General features: G+C 67.7%; 4 protein-coding genes across 7 annotated transcripts in view; 2 read left to right on the forward strand and 2 right to left on the reverse strand.

The window, feature by feature from the left end:
- Nucleotides 1-189: 189 nt before the first annotated feature.
- LOC146438602 (alpha-internexin-like) lies at nt 190-2,126 on the forward strand. 2 transcript variants are annotated; one of them, XM_085059432.1, is made up of 3 exons: nt 190-546; nt 1,225-1,349; nt 1,413-1,609. In XM_085059432.1, the coding sequence occupies exons 1-3, from the start codon at nt 337-339 to the stop codon at nt 1,462-1,464; spliced, it is 387 nt and encodes a 128-aa protein (XP_084915558.1). In that variant the 5' UTR covers nt 190-336; the 3' UTR covers nt 1,465-1,609. The 2 variants fall into 2 exon arrangements, with proteins under 2 accessions (XP_084915558.1, XP_084915557.1); XM_085059431.1 differs by lacking the exon at nt 1,225-1,349 and having other exon boundaries at nt 1,413-2,126.
- LOC146438603 (interleukin-12 subunit beta-like) lies at nt 2,118-4,077 on the reverse strand. The gene is made up of 6 exons (XM_085059433.1): nt 4,008-4,077; nt 3,441-3,662; nt 3,134-3,242; nt 2,870-3,051; nt 2,623-2,771; nt 2,118-2,373 (listed from the first exon to the last, which is right to left on the reverse strand). The coding sequence occupies exons 1-6, from the start codon at nt 4,075-4,077 to the stop codon at nt 2,236-2,238; spliced, it is 870 nt and encodes a 289-aa protein (XP_084915559.1). The 3' UTR covers nt 2,118-2,235.
- A 1,550-nt stretch (nt 4,078-5,627) lies between these two features.
- On the reverse strand, nt 5,628-11,695 carry DQX1 (DEAQ-box RNA dependent ATPase 1). 2 transcript variants are annotated; one of them, XM_085059435.1, is made up of 12 exons: nt 11,611-11,695; nt 10,721-11,417; nt 9,424-9,617; nt 8,871-9,246; nt 8,424-8,660; nt 8,133-8,232; nt 7,834-7,989; nt 7,484-7,675; nt 7,267-7,392; nt 6,544-6,734; nt 6,273-6,463; nt 5,628-6,195 (listed from the first exon to the last, which is right to left on the reverse strand). In XM_085059435.1, the coding sequence occupies exons 2-12, from the start codon at nt 11,000-11,002 to the stop codon at nt 6,015-6,017; spliced, it is 2,226 nt and encodes a 741-aa protein (XP_084915561.1). In that variant the 5' UTR covers nt 11,003-11,417; nt 11,611-11,695; the 3' UTR covers nt 5,628-6,014. The 2 variants fall into 2 exon arrangements, with proteins under 2 accessions (XP_084915561.1, XP_084915562.1); XM_085059436.1 differs by having other exon boundaries at nt 10,721-11,018; nt 11,611-11,683.
- A 1,527-nt stretch (nt 11,696-13,222) lies between these two features.
- LOC146438605 (dedicator of cytokinesis protein 2-like) overlaps nt 13,223-18,760 on the forward strand; it is a 43,947-nt gene continuing 38,409 nt past the window's right edge. For both annotated transcript variants that reach the window (XM_085059438.1, XM_085059437.1), the window contains exons 1-10: nt 13,223-13,777; nt 15,319-15,402; nt 15,514-15,554; nt 15,795-15,850; nt 15,952-16,048; nt 16,137-16,285; nt 16,711-16,846; nt 16,952-17,106; nt 17,484-17,565; nt 18,427-18,562. In XM_085059438.1, the coding sequence (XP_084915564.1) occupies nt 13,564-13,777; nt 15,319-15,402; nt 15,514-15,554; nt 15,795-15,850; nt 15,952-16,048; nt 16,137-16,285; nt 16,711-16,846; nt 16,952-17,106; nt 17,484-17,565; nt 18,427-18,562 (1,150 nt within the window). In that variant the 5' untranslated portion in view covers nt 13,223-13,563. The remainder of the gene's footprint in view (nt 13,778-15,318; nt 15,403-15,513; nt 15,555-15,794; nt 15,851-15,951; nt 16,049-16,136; nt 16,286-16,710; nt 16,847-16,951; nt 17,107-17,483; nt 17,566-18,426; nt 18,563-18,760) is intronic.

The raw sequence follows: 18,760 nt of genomic DNA on the forward strand, positions 1-18,760 counted from the left end.
TGAATCCCCCTTCTTCTGGCAAATCTCTGCACCCCCTCCCCAGTGACCCCCTAAGCGGGGCTTCCCCCCACCAGGACCATCCAGCCCAACTCCAGCTTTTGTTGATGGTGATGGAGGGAATGGGGTGGGGGAACAGCAATGACCTTGACCCTGAACTCGACCTTGCCCCCCACCCCGCCTCTATCCACGATGCTGCAGCCCCTCACCCCACTTTAGGGGGACAGGCTTCTGCCGGCTCCCCCTCTCCGCTGCTACCGGGAGGAGTCGGACGCCCGGTACCGGCGGGATTGGCTGCGGTTCGGTGACGCGGAGGGGTGGAACTGCATTACCACCGGGATGAGCGCGGCCGAGGGCCGGCCCCGGTGCCGGTGGGGCGGCGGCGGCGGCGAGGCGGTGCTCCGTGCCCGTGCTGAGGCCGCCGGTTACCGGAGACTGCTGCGAGCCCGAGCCGCCGAGGTGGAGGCGTTGAGGGGGGCGGTGGGCGCGTTGCACCGGCAGCTGGAGGGGCTGCGGGACCGGCGGAGCGGGGAGCTGGCCAAGTACCAGGTGCGGGATGGGGGGAGCCGGAGGGCGCCTGGGGGTTGGGAGGGAACGGGGAAGGGGGCTGGGATGTGAAGAGGAGGGTGGATGTTTGGAGGGGGGGGCGGTGCTGGAGCTGGATGCCCGGAGGGATGGGGAGAAGGGGGGGATGGGGATGGGGAGGGGCGGGGGTCAGGGGTTCGGATGGAGCTGGGGGGCCCCGGGAGGCAGCGGGAGCGGGGGCGGGATGGGATGGGATGGGATGGGATGGGAAGGGATGGGATGGGGTGGGGGAGTTCAGGTGGGACAGGGGAGTGGGGTCTGTGTGGGGCGGGGGCGGGGTGTCCCTGTAGGGAGGTGTCTGTGCGGGGTTGGGGATCCCATGTGGGGCGGGGTTTTAGGGGTCCGGGCAGGGTAGGGGTCTGCTCGGGGATCCGTGCGGGGTGAAGGGCGGTGCGGAGTTCCAGGGCTCCGTGCTGGCAGGGGTCGGGCCAGGGCTCCCGGGAGGCGGTGTAGGTGGGGTTCGGGGTAGGGGTGGGGGTCCGTGAGTGGCGGGGGTGGGGCCGGGGCTGTGTGTGTGTGTGTGGGTCCCGGCGGGAGTCCCTGTGGGGAGGATGTCGTGCCTGGGGTCACTGTGTGCGGGGGTCCCGCCGGGGATCCCGGGGGTCGCCCCGCGGCCCCGGCGCTGCTGACGGCGCGGCTCAGGAGCGGGTGGCGGAGCTGGAGCGGGAGATCGGGGCGGCGGAGGCGGAGATGGCCCGGTGCCTGCGGGAGTACCCGGCGCTGCTGCGGCTGCGGATGGCGCTGGAGGCGGAGATCGCCGCGTACCGGTACGCGAGGGGGGTGCGGGGGGCGCGGGGGGCGAGGGGCTTAGCCCTGCCATTCTTTTCTAGGGAGATGCTGGAGAGCGAGGAGCTGCGCCTGGCCGGCCTGGCCCCACCGTGACCAGACAGCTGGAGGCCCGGTCCCATCACCGGACCCCGGCCCTGCCGTTACCACTGGACCCCCGGTCCCGGGACCGGATCCTCAGCCCCACCACCGGACCCCGGTCCCTCTGCCGGACCCCAGACTCCCGACTCCTGCGCCTCGGGCCACGGTTCCCTCGGACCCTCTGGACCTCTCTGGACTCACAGAGCGCCAGTCCTTCTGTCCCCCCGTTACACGGGCTCCCCGGACTTCTGCACTCCCGCCTGCCCCGGGACCCCCGGGAGGGCAGCGCCCGTGGGGACACACACTCACCAGCCTGTCGGGGGTGGGGGTCCCGGCCCAGACCCGTGCGGAAGCACCTCAATAAAGCCCCGTGGCATCACCCGGAGCCGGCCCGTCTGGGGAGGGCGGGCAGCATCCCCGGCTGTGCTCCAGGGGTCTGTGGTGGGGTGGGGGAGGGCACAGGGGTGTCTGTGGGAAAGGGGCTCATGGAGGGGTGTGGGGTCCCTCCTGCCTGGTGCAGCCCCTCATCCCCGAGCTGGCCACCCCACAGGGACACCGAGGGGAAACTGAGCACCCAGTGGTGGCAGGTGGTCCCGGAGGCCAAGTCCTGTGGCAGCCAGGAGCCCCTCAGCCCAGCACCCCCCTCCTCACACAGACACTGACCAGGGTTTGCAGCAGCAAAGCCAAACCCAGTGTTTTAATAGGGGGAACAAGCTGTAAAAGGATGGGGGCTCTGGGGAAAAGAGGTGCCCGTATGTGGGGTCAGCACCATCGAAGCCAGTGTTATTAGGGTGTATCGAGGCCCATCCAGGCACTCCAGGGGCTCCAGGCCGGGGAGGTGTAGGGGTCCCGGCAGCTGATGCGCACCCGCCGTGCGCCCTCCTGCACCGGTGTCTCCTCTGCTCCCTCCACGAACTGCTCAACCTGCAAAGGGGGACAGGTCATGGTTTAGGGACACCCTCAGGGAGGGAGGCACCGGCACCCCCTGACTCAGGCAGCGCTGGGGGAAAGCAGAGGTGACAGCCAGGGGTGACAATTCATCACCCCAAGGAGAGAAGCAGTGGAATGAGGAGGCAGGGCCATGGATGAGCATTTTCACGGGCAAAGCAGGGGCAGGGTGGGGACACAGGGTAGCCTGTGCAGGGTCCCCCTGGGCAGGGACCCCCCTGTTACCTGGGTGCCGTTGTGGAGCTCAAACTGCAGATGGTAGAGCAGTGCAAAGTAGGACTTGGGGAGCGGCCAGGATGTCGGGGGGGCCCAGGCCAGGTGGAGCTGTTCTCCCTGCTGCTTCAGGGTCAGCTCCTGGGGTGGGTCAGGACGCACTGTGGACAGAGGGGCCTCAGAACCGGGGCTGAGACCCCCCTGGAACCCCCGGTGCCTCTTGGACACTCCCACTCTGCTGCTCCCATCCTGAGCTCACCAATGTCACGGAGGAAGAAGTGCCTGGAGAGGTTGAGGTAGGAGGTGTCCGAGAGCCCCTCCAGGTACAGCCGGAGTGGGCGCAGCTCCTCTCCGAAGGGGCAGAACGTGGAGTCTGCCAGGCTGGCGTTGAACTGGCCATGGTCACTGGCCACTGGCACCCACGGCCCCATGGAGCCATCGCTGTGGGAGGGAGGTATCAGCAGGTTTTAGGGCTGGATGGCCATGGGGCTTGGGTGGACTTGGGGGGTTCCAGGGCACCCACCTGCGTGTGAGGCGGGCTCTGAAGACAGCAGAGGGGGGCCCGGGCCAGGAGCAGTGGAAGGAGCCGTTGTAAGACTCAGCCTGGCAGGACACGTTGATCTCCTCCTCACCTGAGGGGCAGAGAGATGACTGCTCAGGCGCTGTGTGGGGCTGGAAGTGGTGTCACCTCCCTGCACGGCACTGGTGAGGAACCCCCTGCCCCACAGCCCTGCCCGGTGCAACCTCACAGGCTGGACACAGGCATCTCCTGGCCCTCAGCCATCCCCTGCACCATCACCCCCAGCTGCCCCAGTCATGCCCCTCCGTACGAGTGCCGCTGATCACCACATAGGTGGTGTCCAGCAGGACGGTGCCAGCCCAGCAGCTGTAGTTGCCCGTGGCAGGCAGATCCAAGCCGAGAATGGTGAGTTTCTGGCCCTCGGGCACCAGTTCGGCCATAGGTTCCTGGTCCCCATTCAGTGTCCAGTAGATGTGCTGCTCTGAGGTGTCACATCGCACCACCACGTCCTGGTTCAGCTTCCCCACCTGGACTGGAGGTGAGAGGCAGAGCTTATGCTTAGAGATGGGCTGTGGCGGGAGCAGATCTTCCCCCAAACCACCATGGGGTTGGGTGCCTTGTGGTCATCCTGTCCCATGGTCCTCACCCTACTCCTGCACCCCACATCTGTCCCCACACTCCCTCACCCCATACCCACCCCACCATGACCCTCATGCCCATCCTCTAATTTCCCAGCAGAGCTGTCACAACTCCTATCAGAGGGATGTGAGTTTGTGATGCCCCCCACTCCCTCCGGGTCCTCTGCAGTCCCTGTAGCCCTCCCAGCCGGGGCTTCCCTCCTCCAAAGCCTCCCCTGTGCCCTGGTGGCAGCACTCACACTTCGGGGGGAAGGCAGTCAGGGATTCCACAGGCACAAGGCACAGCACCAATCCCACCAGCACCAGCATCTGCGAGGGGAAGGGAAAGGGAAGGGCAGACCCAGCTGGACATAACCCAGGAGAGGGGCACAGCCAGCAGGGCCAGCCAGGGCAGAGCCCCCAGCCCTGGGAGCAGCATCCCCAAAGCAGGATCCCCCCAAGACCCCCCAGCCCTCCGGGTCTGTGCCTACCTCTGCGTGTGTCGCTCCGGTGGGTTCGGCGGGGTTGGGGGCTGCTGTTTTATACTGGGCTGGACTCCGTGGGGCTGCCCCAAAGTGCAGCCACAGCAGCATCACACTTCTCAGAACTGGAGAATGAGACCTGCGCTCAGCCCACCACCCCCCACCCTTGGGACTCACCGCCGGTACTTCCCGGGGCAGGGGGCACCAGACACCCCCTGCCCGCCCCTGAATGCTGGAGGATGGGTGACCCCAGGAACAGCCAGGCAAGGGGCAGCAGGTGCCCAACCCCACCGGGGTTCTTGGTGGTCCCAGCTCTTTCAGAGGGGTCCTGAGCCCCCGCACCGCCTGAGGGTCTGCACATCACCCTGTGCTGCACAGAGCCCCCCACAGTGCCCTGCTGTGGCTGGGGGGGACCAGCAAGGTCTGTCAGCAGCTGTCCTGGGGCTCTGGACAGGGGCAGCACAGGACTGGGCCCATCTGGGTGGGCTGTAGTGGGTCTCCAAGGAGAGGGCCCCCACAGAGGCTCAGCGTGATGCCCCCTGCCTGGCACAGGTTGCCTCACCCCTTCCCTCCTCTCTTTGGGCCACTGTGTGCCCCATGGGATGCTGTGCAGAGATGAGGATGTGGGGACAGAGAGATCATTGTCACCAGCCGCCCTTTGCCACCCCACTGATGCCAGCCCACGGCGAGGGCACAGCGCAGATCACACCCCAAGAAGCAGAGCGCAGTACCCTTTCACGTACTTTCTGGAGTTCCTAGAAAGCAAAGGGGAAGTGGGGACTGTGGAGGCTGGGAGAGCCCAGCTCTCACCTTTTGTGGTCAAGACAGGGCAGTGGGATCTCCGGGCCCCTCCCTGAGCAGAGCGAAGCCCCTGTGTGTGGGCTGCAGGGAGAGGAGGAAGAGCCAGGACCCCGAGCCCCCCAGGCAGCAGCTCAGCCTTTGGCTGTAGCACCGCAGGGGACCCCGAGTGGGGAGGGAGGGATGGGGCACCTTGCCCGGGGGTGCACCCGTGCCCCGTCTGCTGTCTGGGGGAAGCAGGCGTTGGCGGCAGGTTGGGGAGCTGCTCACGCCACCTCGTCAACCGCAGCTTCCCCTTGGCTTCTGCAGAAGAACCACAACCACGGAGGGGAAGCCCTGAGGCAAAGGCCAGGGCTGCCCTCAGCAGGGTTGGAACCCCAGCCTGGCACAAAGGTGGGAGTGAAGCCTCACAGAGAGAAACCACCCCCGAGAGAAGGGAGCAGCAGGGACAGAGCCCATCCTGGCCAGACCCCTCTGTCGTGATGCCCTTCGGCTGGACTGCCCCACCCTGGCTGGATCCCTCTGTGGCTATGTCCCTTGGCAGGACGGACCCCGCCCTGTCTGAACCCCTCGCCGCAGTCATGGACACGAAGCCAGGAGCAAAGGTCACAAAACTTTATACAGGAGGGACTCATGTGTGGCCCCTTGGCCCCGGGGAGAGCGGGACAGGCGATGCCTCCAGCCCCGCAGCACCCCCAGGAACGATGGGGTGAAGGAGCCCAGTGGGGAGAGCCCACACGACTGCCCCCGGCCAGGGCCAGCGCTCCCCAATCCTCGCTCTGAGGTGCCGGGGTGGTCCCATGGCCGCTGGCCCACGACTGACCGTGGCGCAGCGCTGAGGCAGTGCCAGGCCGTGCTCACACCTCCCTGGGACCTGGGACAGCCCCTGCAGCCACACGGCCCCCCTGGGGCCTCCCCGGGGCTCCCCTGTCCCCAGGGTCACGGCCAAGCCCAGGCAGCCCCACCGTGGGGCTCCAGTGCTCTGGCTCACTGCAGGACACAGACGTCTCCCTGCTCATGCTCATGTCCGGCCGCCTCTGCCAGCGGCTCCGGCCCTGCTGACGCCTCCTCTGCTGCCACCACCTTCTCCCGCAGCTCCATCAGCAGGTCTCGGCCCTCACTGGGCGGCAGGTTGCTCAGGTAGTACTGGGGGGCCAACTCTACCAGCCTGTGGGGACAGGGAGGGTCAGCCAGCTGCGGGGACCCCCTGGAAGGACTTGTCCCTCCCCGTCCTCGAGTCCTCACATTTGAGGCTGGATCTCCGAGACCACACGCAGGCAGTTGTCCTGAGAGATGGTGAACTCGTGGTAGAGCACCCAGGGGGGCAGGCGGCGGGGGGGTGGCCGCAGCAGGTAGCCGCAGGCTGGGGCCAGGTGGGCCACGTGCTTGTGCGTCAGCATCACGTAGTTGCCGGAGCCATCGATGTCTCGGGCGACCTGGGAAGAACCAGGAGGCAGCAGGGTGGCTGGCACACCCCCCACAGCCCCTGTAACTCCCCACAGCCCGCTGGGCTCACCTTGAGGAAGTACCCAGAGATGAGGGCCCTCTGGATGTTGAGGGCGTTGGCGTCGGAGCCGAAGGCGGGCGGTGAGACTGGGAGCTCGATGCGGCGCATGACCTCGAGCAGCTCGGCGCGCACGGTGCCCGCCAGGCGCAGCGCCTCGGCGCATACCCCGTGCTTCCGGCACCAGCCCTCGTCCCCGGCGTCTGTGGGACAGCAGTGTCAGTGCCATGGGGATGGCACAGCGGAGTCAGTGATGTGGGGACAGGGAGGGGATAGTAGGGTCAGTGATGTGGGGACAGGGAGGGGATAGTGGGATCAGCAATCAGACAGAGATGGGATAGTGGGGTCAGTGATGGGACAGGGATAGGATAGTGGGGTCAGTGATGTGGGGACAGGACAGCAGTGTCAGGATGGGGACAGGTGATCAGAGAGCCCACTGGGCTGCAGACTTGGAGGCCATGGAAGCACTGCTTTTCCCACTGTCCATGAGCCCTACCACACAGCAGTGACAGGGACTGCACAGAGGGCACAACCCCCAGCCTAAAGCTGGGATTCTCCGGATCCTTCCACAGCCAGGTTGGGCACAGAGATGGGGTTACAACGCAGCTGCAGTGCAGGGGACACATCAGGGCTTGAGGGACAGCAGAAAAGCAGGGGACATGTGGAGTACGGGGGACACATGATGACATCCACAGGGATGCAAGCCCCCCACCCCCAGCCCCTGCCCATGCTCACGCTGCTGGAAGGCATTGAAGATGTTGATGAGAGTAAAGTGGTCCCCGTTGGGGTGCAGCAGTGCCCGCCGGCGCAGGGCCACAGCTTCCTCCAGGTGCGTGGACAGGGGAATGAAGCAGGGGGACGCTGGGGGTGGGCAGGGAGGTCACTGTGTGCCCCCAGCATCCTCCCTGCAGCGCTGGCTCCTGAGGGCCACCCTATGGTCCCCACACGGTACCTGTGAGCATGGCGGCCAGGCTGACCATCTCCTCCACACAGTCGAACTCGCAGGAGGCGATGAGGGCCTTGGCCAGCTGTGGGTCCAGTGGGAACTCTGACATGATGATCCCCACCTCCGACAGATTCCCGTCATCATCCAGGGCTGCCAGGTAGTCCAGGTCTTCCAGCGCTTGCATCAGTGACTCGGGGCCTGCGGTGGGACATCAGGCAGCTGTGCCCACTCTGTGCTGCACCTGCCAGGCCCCCAGTCCCCCTCCAGAGACAATCCAGGCTGCAGTGGCAGTCACAGCCCCATTGTGCCCCTCTGCTCTGGCCCCCTGTGCCACGCCTGGCCCTCATGGGCTCTACCTGGGCGGTCAAGGAAGTCGCACTGGCCCATGTCGGCGATGTCCAGGCGCTTCAGCAGCAGCACGAGGCGGCTCAGGCTGGTCTCGCTGACGTGGGGTGCAGGGCTGGGGGGCAGGCGCTGTTCAAAGGCCTCCGAGTACAGGCGCAGGCAGGTGCCTGCAGGAGAGGGGCCGTGAGGTGGGACTGGGACAGCGCAGTGCCACAAGCATGTGGACACAGGTGCTGGGCCAGGGGCTGTCAGCGGTCCCAGTGGGGTGGCACAACAGCCCTGAGGGGGGACACCAGGGCAGGGGTCTCACCTGGAGGGCTGCCAGCGGCTCGCTGCATGCGTGACTCGGCCTGGCTCCGGCTGATGGGCCGCAGCACCTGGGACTCGGCGCGGATGCGGGGGTTGTACACCTGTGGGAGGCTGGGAGTGGGACACCGCAGGGCACCCCTGCCATCCCCCAGTGCAGGGCCACCACTGCCACCTCCCTGGGGCCACCGCTGACACCTCCCTCCTCCCAGCCTGGAACACACAGCAGGGAGGATCTCACAGCCCACCGCGCCCTGGAGCAGAGCCAAACTCCCACCCATCCCGTCCCACTCACGCTGCGCAGCTCCAGCCCCGAGTCGATGACGAAGCGCACAGTGCCCAGCGAGAAGGATGAGTCCCCGAGCCAGTGGGTGACGATGACACGCCGCTCCCGGCTCTCCTCAGGCGTCTCGTACAGCCGCTGTGCCGCCCGGCCCACACCGGGATGCAGCGGCAGCACCAGCAGCGGGCCCAGCGCCGGGCTCAGTGCCATGGCTTCCATCTGGATGGCGCTGCAGCACTCGGAGATCTCCTGGGAAAGGACAGGAGGGCAGAGGTGACACCCGCTGACACCTGCAGTGGCCCCATCCTCAGGTCAGGGTGCTGCACCACGCCCCGTGCCCACCTTCCAGTACCCTCTGGAGAGGAACCCCAGCTCTCCCAGTTGCCTCTGCCATCCTCACGGCTCCCTGCTGGGAGGGACACCCCAAACCTCCCCTGCCCTGTTCCCCCCTCAGCCCACCTGCTCGCTGGCCAGGAAGACGAGGACATGGCCGGGCTCCTGGCGCCGGTGGATGTCCAGCACAGCCTGGCAGGCGGCAGCCACATGCCCGTGGGCCGGCGGCTCCCGGTAGAGCAGCTGCGGTGGGGAGCTGTGCCCCGGGACCCTCACCACGGGGGGATCCCCGCAGAAGGCGCGCAGCCGCGGCTCCAGGGCGGGCGAGGTGACCACCACGAGCCGCAGGGCCGGGCGCTGGCGCAGCACGTCCTTGAGCAGCCCCAGCAGCGCGTCCGTGGGCACCGTGCGCTCCTGCGCCTCGTCCAGCACCACCACCCCGTACTGCCGCAGCAGCGGGTCCGACGTCATCTCCCGCAGCAGCATCTCGTCCGAGCAGAACCTGCCACGGCCCCGCCCCATCAGCATGGACCCCTGGCTGGGGGGAACGCCTTGCCCCCTCCCCACAGCAGCCCGCTCCGCTTGCCAGCGAGGCCAGGCTGGATTAAGGGATTATGTGGAGCTCAGCGGGATTAGGGCGCTGTGCTCCCGGCGCAAGGCCCCGCCATCCCTCCTGTACCTGAGGATGGTGTCGGCGGTGCAGCAGTCCTCGTGGGGCACGCAGTAGCCCACCTCGTGGCCCAGGTTCAGGTCCATCTCATCGGCCACGCGCAGGGAGAGGCTGAGGGCAGCCAGGCTGTGGGGTTGGGTGCAGGCCACCAGCCCGTGGGTGAACTGCAGCGACAGGGCATACTCGGCGCACCACTGTGGGATCTGTGGGGACAGGGCACATGTCAGTGTGGCCCCAGGACTGTCCCCTCAGCGCCATGTCCCTCCAAACGGCACAAGGACCCTCCCCAGGGATCTGGCTGCAGGATCTCTGGGGCCAGGGGCTGTTCAGAAGCATTTGCAGCCCAGGCAGGACCTTGCCTCCCCACTCTTGTCACCTCTGAGCCCAAAAACCTGTAACAGGAACCCCACAGCTGCACACCTGCAGCTTTCTGTCCTGGAATGAGGCACCACAGCCCTGCTCTCACATTAGGGACATAGGACAATGGTCTGGGAAACCTTACAGAGAGATAGGGAAGGGATCACCATGAAGCAGTTGCCAGCCAAGTGCCTGGCCAGGCAGTGTGGGACAGTGCCATGGCCACATGGATGTCCCTTGGGCACCTGAAGCCTGCTTCCTCCTGTCACCTCGGAGCCCCCCACGAGCAGTGCCCGTGCCTCAGTGTCTCAGGGCCCCGCAGGGACTGCAGGCAGGGTGTAGCACCCAAAACCACCGGCCCTGGGGCCCACACAGGGGCTTTATTCCCCAAATCCGGCAGTGCCAGCCAAGCCCAGAAACTCAGCAGGTCACACCCAGCGAGGTGATTTGGTTGAGCACCTCGAGCCCAGGGCCAACACCCCGATAGCCCGCGGTGACCCAGCCCATTCTGGCCCCACAGCTGCGCCACCACTTCACCGCAATCCCTCCCCGGTCAAAGTCTGCCAGGTGCTGTCCCCGAGTGTCACCAGCAGCTGCCATGGTGAACCAGCTCCCTGGGGCAGCCAGGAGGGATCTGCCACCTCAGCTCTGCTGCTGCCCCTGCACCAGGCCCAGCTGCGGGACGGGCTGTCCCCCCCTCCCTGTGTCACCTCCCGTGCCAGCCGCTCCCGTGGCAGCGCTTCCCGACTCGTGCTGCGGCTTCCCCCGGAGCCCAGTGTCGGCCCTGGCACTTCCCGGTGCCCGCCCAGCCCGCGGGCTCAGTGCAGCGTTCCCGGGGGGGCATGGCACCACCTCCACGTGTCCCACGGCTCAGGCACTGCCGTGGGGCCAACAGCATCCACACGCAGCCCGCACCGGGGCCAGGCAGCCCCCCTGCCCGCGGCCTCACCTGCGTGCTCTTGCCGGTGCCGGGGGGTCCGGACACCAGCACGATGCCGCTGTTCCCCTCCAGGTGCTCCATGAAGCTGTACTTGGTGGTCCAGACCGGCAGCTCCCGGCGCTGCCGCAGCAGCTCGTAGTAACGGGAGGAGAAGGGCAGCCCGTCGTAGGGGTTCACCTCCAGGTCGCCGTCGCAGCCCAGGGACGGGTCTTCATCCTCCTCCTCCTCCTCCAGAGCGGAGCCGGGGCCGCTCGGCCCGGGCAGGGGGCCCGGAGCCCCGGAGCCGGCCATGGCGGGGACACCGGAGCTGCGAGGGCGGGCGGGGGTGGAGCGGGACCGGCGCTGACCCACCCTCGCCTACGTCCCGGGAAGGAGCCCGGTGCAGCCCAGTGCCACGTCCCGTCCCGCGGACACCGGGGACGGGCGGGCGGAGGGGCAGGGACAGGTGTGGAAGGGTGACACGGCCGGGGAGACCAGGAACAGAGCCGGAGTGGGGGGGACCGGGAGAACGGGCAGGGAACCGGTGGGCGGGCAGGGAACCGGGAAAAGGGGACGGATCACCGGGAGAGCTCCGCAGGATCCAGCAGAGTGCGGGGACCGGACCGGGATGTGCGTGGGGACCGGACCGCGGCGGGGCACAGGGATTTCGGGACAGTACGGACACCTTGGGAGGGCCGGTTCCGAACGGACCGGGTCAGCGGAGCACCTGTACGGGGCAGTCCGGACCGGGCACCTGAGCACCGGCACCGGGCCGGACCTCAGCAGAGCGGGCGGGACGGGGACGGGGGCGGGTCAGGGGCGGGTCGGGGGCGGGTCACCCGCACCCCCCGTGCCGCGGTCCCGGTTCCTGCCCCTGCCCCGGTTCCGGTTCCGGTTCCGGTTCCGGTCCCGCCGCTCACCTGCGCGCGCCACCGCGGGCCCTGCCTGGGGACACCGTCACGTGCCCCGCGCGCCGTCACGTGCCCCGCCCGCGGCAGCCAATCAGCGCCCGCGCCGGGCGGGGCCCGGATGTCGCCGGGGGGGACAGGACGGTCCCCGCCGGGATCTCCCGCCAACCCGGGCAGCGCTCCCGCCTCCGGCCCCGCCCTGCCCCGCGCCTCCGCTGCCAGCTGCGGTGTGCGCTTTCGAGATTGCCCGCAGCCCCTATAGGGACCGGGCTTCCCGGTACCGGGCATCACGGAGCTGGTGCGGGGCGTCCCGTACTGGATCCGGGCGTCCCGGCCGTACCGGAGTCGGGCGTCCTGTACAGCCCATCTTGTAACAGTGCTGGTCATCCCCATGTGGGACATCCTATACTGCCGTCGGGTGTACCGGAGCGGGGCATCCCGTACCGGTACCGGGCATCCCGTACCGGAGCATCCCGTAATGGTGCTGGTCATACTAGTGCTGGGCATCCCGCTGCCGGAGCGGGGCGTCCTGTAAAGCGCTGATCGTCCCGGGGCCGGGCATCCCGATGCCGGGCATCCCGCACCGGCGCTCCGCACCCGAAGCAGCGCCCTCGGCCGCGGCGGCTCCCGGCGGGACCGGCAGGTGGAGCTCCCTGACCGGCGAACGGCCCGGGCGGCCCGGCCCGGGCAGAGCTCCCGCCGGAGCCGCGCACCGGGCAGGGACCGCGCACCGGGCAGGGACCGCGCACCGGGCAGAGCCGGGCGGGTGCCGAGCGGTGCCTTCCCGGGATTGCGGGAATAGGAAACCGGGAACCTCGGGGCTGCGGGAAGTGCCACGCCTGTGATTCCTGCTCTCCGAGAGCGCCGGCAGTCCCTTGTGCCGGTGCCCGTGCCGCGCCGGTGCCAATGCCACATTTCCTTGTGTCCACCCCCGGTTCTGCCAGCCCCGGCGGGGTCAGTCCGTGCAGCGGCGGGGATCTGGCGGCACATCCCGAGCTTTGCCATACAGGGTGGCGGCTCCTGGAGCTCCTGCGGGTCCTGCCCTCGCACCTCGGCCCGGGCGTTGGCACCGGAGTGATGCCGGCAGGATCACGTTATGCCCGGTTTTGCATAATCTCAAATCCACCCGGTCTCCCTTTCCCGTGGGGCTCTCTGTGCTCCGCGGCTCTTCTCAGGGCCAGCTTTGGGTCAGGGGGTCTGTCCTGGGGCTGGGAGTGACCCGAGGCTGCACTCAGGGGTGACCCCAGAGCAGGCTCAGGTTGCAAGGGGGGGTTGGGAACCTGCAAGGGGGTTTGGGGACCTGCAAGGCGGTTTGGGGTGCAGGGAAGGAGCCGAGTGCTGCCTCCAAGGGGCAGAAGGAGAGGGACATAATTCCATCAGTGGGAGCAGCAGCACGGTGGCAGCAGGATTTGGGGATAAGAGGGTCCCAGGGCAGCGTGGCCATGAGGGGGTGAGGGCCTGGCCAAGTACCCATTCCCGTGGAGCCGTGGGTGCTGGACAGCCGAGTGTGGCCAGCAGGAGGAAGGAAGTGGCTGGTGCTGAGGCATTGCTCCACGCGCTCTCCCGGCGCTCCCGGTGGTTGCGGAGGGCTGGACAGGGCACCGAGCCAGCGCTGGCACAGCCGGGCCTGGTGCACCGAGGGACAGCGATGGAGATGTGGACAAGCCAGACCCAGCCACGATGGCAGAAGCCTCATCCCGGCGGTGCCGGGTGGGAGCATCATGGCACAAGCTCATGCTTCCCCTGGCTCCTCGTGCCGTGGTGTGGCCGGAGCTCACTCTGTGCTCCCAGTTCCAGCCCTGTGTCCTGCTGGCTGGGAGCTCCAGCCATGGTGCTCAGCCAACAGGGTCACCATGCGACCCACTCCAGTGACCAGAACCACCTTACCAATGACACCTGAGCCCAGACCCTTGGGTGTGTGGTGTGGGGGCCCCGGGGGGTCCATCCCCACCACCCTGTCCCGGGATGCGGTGGGGGCAGGACAGTGGGGTGGGACCCCCGCGCCTGGCGTGCGCTGAGGAAGCGGAGGTTTCACAAGCTGGGGCTACACGTGACACGGGGAGCGCAGCAGGAGGAACCACCAGTGGCCCTGCAGCGCCCCGGTCCCCGCGGCACGGCCCCGGTGCCCCGGTGGCCATGGCGCCCTGGCTGCCCACCAAGGAGGAGCAGTATGGTGTGGGTGAGTGGGGGCTGCGGGCGCTAGGTTCTTTGGGGGTTCAGGACTGGCGGGATGGGGTGCTCAGGGTGAGGTGACATCTTTGGTGCCCCACCGGCTGTGGTGGTGGCAGGTGACGGCAGCTGGGCGGTGGCACTTGTGGCGCCGATGCCTTTGTGAGGTGATGCGGGGAGGGACCAGGTCCCCGCGGTGCTGACGCTGCTTGGGCTGGTGGATGCAGGAACAACCCGGGGGGCAGTAGGGGTGCAGGGCTGGTGACAGGTGGCCCAGGGGACAGGGCTGAGCAGGGCAGGTGCCAGCAGGACTCACGTAGGGCAGGAGACTCCAGAGCAGGTGGTGGTGGGGATGGGAAGCACCGGGGTGAAGCACTGCGGCGGGGGCTTGGCTTCCCTCCCGGCTGTGGGTCTGGGCTCAGCCCGGCTGCTGAGGCTCTGGGGGAGACTTGAGACACCCCAATAATTTTTCTCAGGTCCCAGCTGGGGCTTTGCAGCTGCCTCGGTGTTGGTGATGGCAAACCCCTGGGCGCCCTCATTCCTTGCAGCACCCCTAGCTTGTGCTCTGCATGCTCTGCACCAGCCCTGGGCACCCCCACTCCCTGCAGCACCCCCAGCTTGTGCTGGCTCTGGCAGCCCTGTGCCTCTTCCCGTTTCTTGTGGGGGCCATTTCCTGCACCCTTCCCTTGCACTGTCTGCAGTGCTGGAGCAAGGGCTGAGCTGCTGCAGGGTCCTGGGTGGCACCTGAGCGAGGGCTGAGCTGCTGCTGTCCCAGCTGACTCAGGGTCCTCGAGGGGAGTACAGCGGAATGGGAGGGGTCCCGAGGGACCTCGGGGCTCCTGGTGCCCCTAGGTGTGAGTGCAGCACGAGGGGTCCCAACGAGACATGTGGGTCTGGGGGTGCTGCAGTGTGAGCTGGCTCCGGCCGAGGTTCAGAGTGGGCCCAGGCAGGGTCCTAGCAGGGACCCCCAGGTGCAGGGACTTTCCCCCATTCTGGTGGTCAAACCAGGGCTGCCTGCCTCGGAGCTGTCCCCGGGGCCAGAAATAACGACAGGGACAACCGCAGCGTGGCCAGGCAGGAAGCGGCTCACCACAGGAGAGCTCCTGTCCCCACCGCCCCCATCCCCTGCCACCAGCTCCGCTGTCCCCAGGCAGACTTGTCCCTGGGCCACCAGCCCTGTGCAGGGGCTCAGCTGGCACTTTCCTCCCCTCACTGCTTGTGCCAGGAGCAGGACCACCGGCACCCAGCTGGGAGGGTGCCATAGGGGACTCCTGAGGGCTGGGAAGGGGCTGGGGGCTTCTGCTGTGCCCCCAGCCCTCTGCAGGCTGTGGCTCTCTTGGGGTGTGGGGTCGGGGTGCTTGGGGGTCTCACACTGTTCGTGGGGCTGGGGCTCTGTCCCATCTTTTGGGGCTGAACGGGGTCTGTTGGGGTGCTCTGGGGGGCAGAGCCTGTGGGGGGCTGGCTGTGGGATGCAGATGCCCAGGGCCTGGGGGGCTGTGCTGGTGAGGGGCTCCGGGCAGGGACCCCAACTCCCGGCTCCTCTCCCCACAGCCGTGTGGAACTTCCCGCGCACCAAGGAGCATCACCTCCCGCTGCAGATCGGGGAGATGGTGCACATCCTGCAGGCCTCCGAGGGTAAGGGGAACCCCCAGGCACACCCCATGGGGGCTTCCTGCACCCTCCCTTTGCCCTGTGGCGGGGGCTGGGACCCCCAGTCTGGCTGACCGTGTCCCCCCACCCTCACAGGCTGGTACTGCGGGTACTCGCTCCGGAACAGGGCTGCCCGGGTAGGTGAGGGGCTGCTGGGGTTCTGGAGGTGGGGGCTGCACTGCTGGTGGCTTTCCCTGTCCCTGCTGGGGGTCTGGAGGGGCACAGGGGGCAAGGACAGCGGCTTTCCCTGTCCCTGCTGCCTGTCGGGGTCTGGAAGGGCACAGGGGGCATGGTTGGCTGGGGACTCTGGCGCATTGGGAGCCCCCAGCTGTGCTCTCATCCCATCCCGGGGGTGCCAACGGCTCTGGCTCCCCCAGGGCATCTTCCCAGCCTCGCTGATCCGGCTGAAGGGCGCCGTGGCGGAGCAGCGGGGGTAGGTACAGGGCATGGGCAGGGGTGGTGGGCTCAATCTCCTGCCCAGCACGGGGTTCCTGCTGTTCTGGGGGGTTCCAAGGTTCCCTGTGCCTCCCCCAGGGCAGAGGAGAGCGTGGTGCCTGCCGAGATGCCCATGGTGCAGGAGATCACCACCACGCTGCGGGAGTGGGCCACCATCTGGAAGCAGCTCTTTGTGGTGAGGGACGGGGCTCTGGGGGTTCAGGAGGTCTGGGAGCGGGGTGGGGACCCCTGGTGACCCCAGTGACCCTGTGGTGCTGCCGCAGGCCGGGCAGATGGAGCGGTACGGGCAGGTGAAGCGGATGATGCAGGAGCTGATGGAGCAGCGCTCACAGCTGCTCTCGGGGACGCTGCCCAAGGACCAGCTCCTGAGGCTCAGGAAGGAGGTGACCGGCAAGATGGACTACGGCAACAAGTGAGGGTGGGGACAGGGCACAGGGACCCCAAATCCGCCCCTGATGCAGGCTGTGCAGTGCTCAGGTGTGCTCCCTGAGAGCCTGTCTGGCTGTCCCTTTGTCCCCATCATCCCAGGTGGCTGTCCCCGTGTCCCCTTCATCCCAGGTGGCTTTCTCCGGGGCACCCTGTGTCCCCTCTGTCCTGGCTGGCTGTCCCGTGATGGCTGGGGACAGTAAGTGTGCCAGCAGATGCACAAGCCACCTGGCCAGGGGCTAAGGCTGATGAGCATGGCTGGGACAGGAGTGTCCCCTGTGCTGCCCGACTCCGGTCCCCTTGCCAAAGTGTATGCGTCCTGCCCCGTCAGACCCCGTGCAAGGACAAGTGGGCCCTGGTGGGACACGCAGAGCCATGTCCCCCTGGTCCTGCCTCACCCCATCCCTGCAGGATCCTCGCGCTGGACCTGGTGGTGCGGGATGAGGATGAGAACATCCTGGACCCCGACAGGACCAGCGTCATCAGCCTCTTCCAGGCACACAGGAGGGCGGCGCAGACCGTCAGCCAGCGCATCCAGGAGGAGATGGTGAGGCTGCTCCTGGCCCTGTCATGTCCAGAGCCTGATGCCCCCCATGCTGGGGACATTGCCAGGGGCTGAGCCACCTTGTGTCCCCCACGTCGTGTCCCCCAGAGCCCACAGCCGAAAGCAGCAGGCCACGGCGCCCACGGGGCCACTTCGCCCTCCCACAACCTCTACCTCTGCGTCCGCAACTTCGTCTGCCACATCGGGGAGGAGGCGCAGCTCTTCATGGCGCTGTACGACCCCGGGGAGCAGCGCATCATCAGGTGGGCTCCTGGGGCGCAGGACAGACCCCAGACCCTGCTGTGCCATCTTGTCCTGCAGTCCCCCAGGCTGCCCATCGTGCTCAGCTCAGCAGGACGCAGTGGGTGTCACAGGAGGAAGGGACGCATCCCTTCCCCAAGGGCTTCTCTGGAGCAGGAGGGTTTGTTGTTGCGTGACAGCCATGCAGCCATCTCCCGTGGGACAGCCCGTGGCTCGTCCTGCCCCACGCACTGCTGAGGTGACCAGTGGGGTGACTGGGGACAGCCAGGCTGGGCCAGTCCCTGTGCCACGGCTGGGAACACTGAGGGGTCTGTGCGGTGGGAGCAGGCAGGGGCTCTGCCATCCCGCTGCCCACCTCACCCTGTCACCTGCCCCGCAGCGAGAACTACGTGATCCGCTGGGCCAGCACTGGCGTTCCGCAGGACATCGAGCTGCTCAACAACCTCAGGGTCGTGTTCACGGTGAGCGCAGACCCCGGCGGAGCTGCACTGCTGCTGCCGCCACCACCCGCACCATTTCGGGTCCCCCGTGTCCCCCTGCGAGCAGCCGAGCCCCCAACACCCTCCCTGCTCGTGTACCCCCAGTCCCTTTGCAGAGCCCTGCACTGGCGCTGGGACGTGGCGCTCGCTGGGGCACTGCCCCTCGTGCTGAGGGTGTCGGGGTGCCCTCCCGGTACTGGGGGTCTCGGGGTGACCCGTCCCCGCCCGTCCCTCTCCCCTCGGCACACGCCGACTCAGCGCTTTGGCTGCAGCGCAGCGCTGACCCCCGGGACTCCGCGGAGCCATCGATATGCAAATGAACCGGGAAAATCAATGTTAATGAGCAGCATCAGCATTTCGGCTCCGCTGCCGCCCCCGGCTCTCGCCCATCTCTGTCCCCTGCTCTGCTCGCTGCTGATGTCCCCGCGTGTCCCCTAGCGCTGTCCCTGTCCGTTCCCCTCGGCGCCGCTGGAAGGTTTTGGGGCAGAGGCAGCACCCGCGGGACCCGGCCGGAGCTGGGGTACCTGACCACCCTGCCATCCTTACCCCATGCCAGGTTGCCCTCGCTCACCAGGCTGCCTGGCTTTGGGTGACCTGTGGGGCCGTCTGTCTCCATCAGTCGCGACATTGTCCCCAAGCCAGGGCTTTGAGACTCTTGGGGTGCACAGAGCCCCCCAGGGCAGCGGGGCTGTGTTCCCACTGTCCCCACAGTGCAGGGGAGCAGGGATCCAAGGAAGCTCTGTGTCCCCTGGTTCACCCTGAGCACCCCATGGCACCCCCAGATCACCTGGCGCTGGCACGTCCCCTGCAGTGCTGCCAGGGTCACACAGTCCCTGTCCCCAGGACCTGGGCAGCACGGACCTGAAGCGGGAGCGGCTGTTCCTGGTGTGCCAGATCATCCGGGTGGGACGCATGGACCTGCGGGACAGCCACAGCCGCAAGCTCAGCACGGGGCTGCGCCGCCCCTTCGGCATCTCAGGTGGGGGTGGGCTCCGTGGAGACCCCCAGGGACTCCCGTGCCACCACCCTGGCACACCCCTCAGCCACCACACCAGGCTCCGTCATGTCTCTGGAGCTCCCGCTGTCCCTTTCCCTGCCTGCAGACCCCAAACCCCTGCACGGCTGCCCCCACAAGCCCCCCTGCCTTCACCTCCCCCCACGATCCTGTTTTGGACGT

The sequence above is a fragment of the Lichenostomus cassidix genome, chromosome 4 (assembly GCF_008360975.1).
Source record: "Lichenostomus cassidix isolate B80296 chromosome 4, HeHo_3.0, whole genome shotgun sequence".
Taxonomy (NCBI): Eukaryota; Metazoa; Chordata; class Aves; order Passeriformes; family Meliphagidae; genus Lichenostomus; species Lichenostomus cassidix.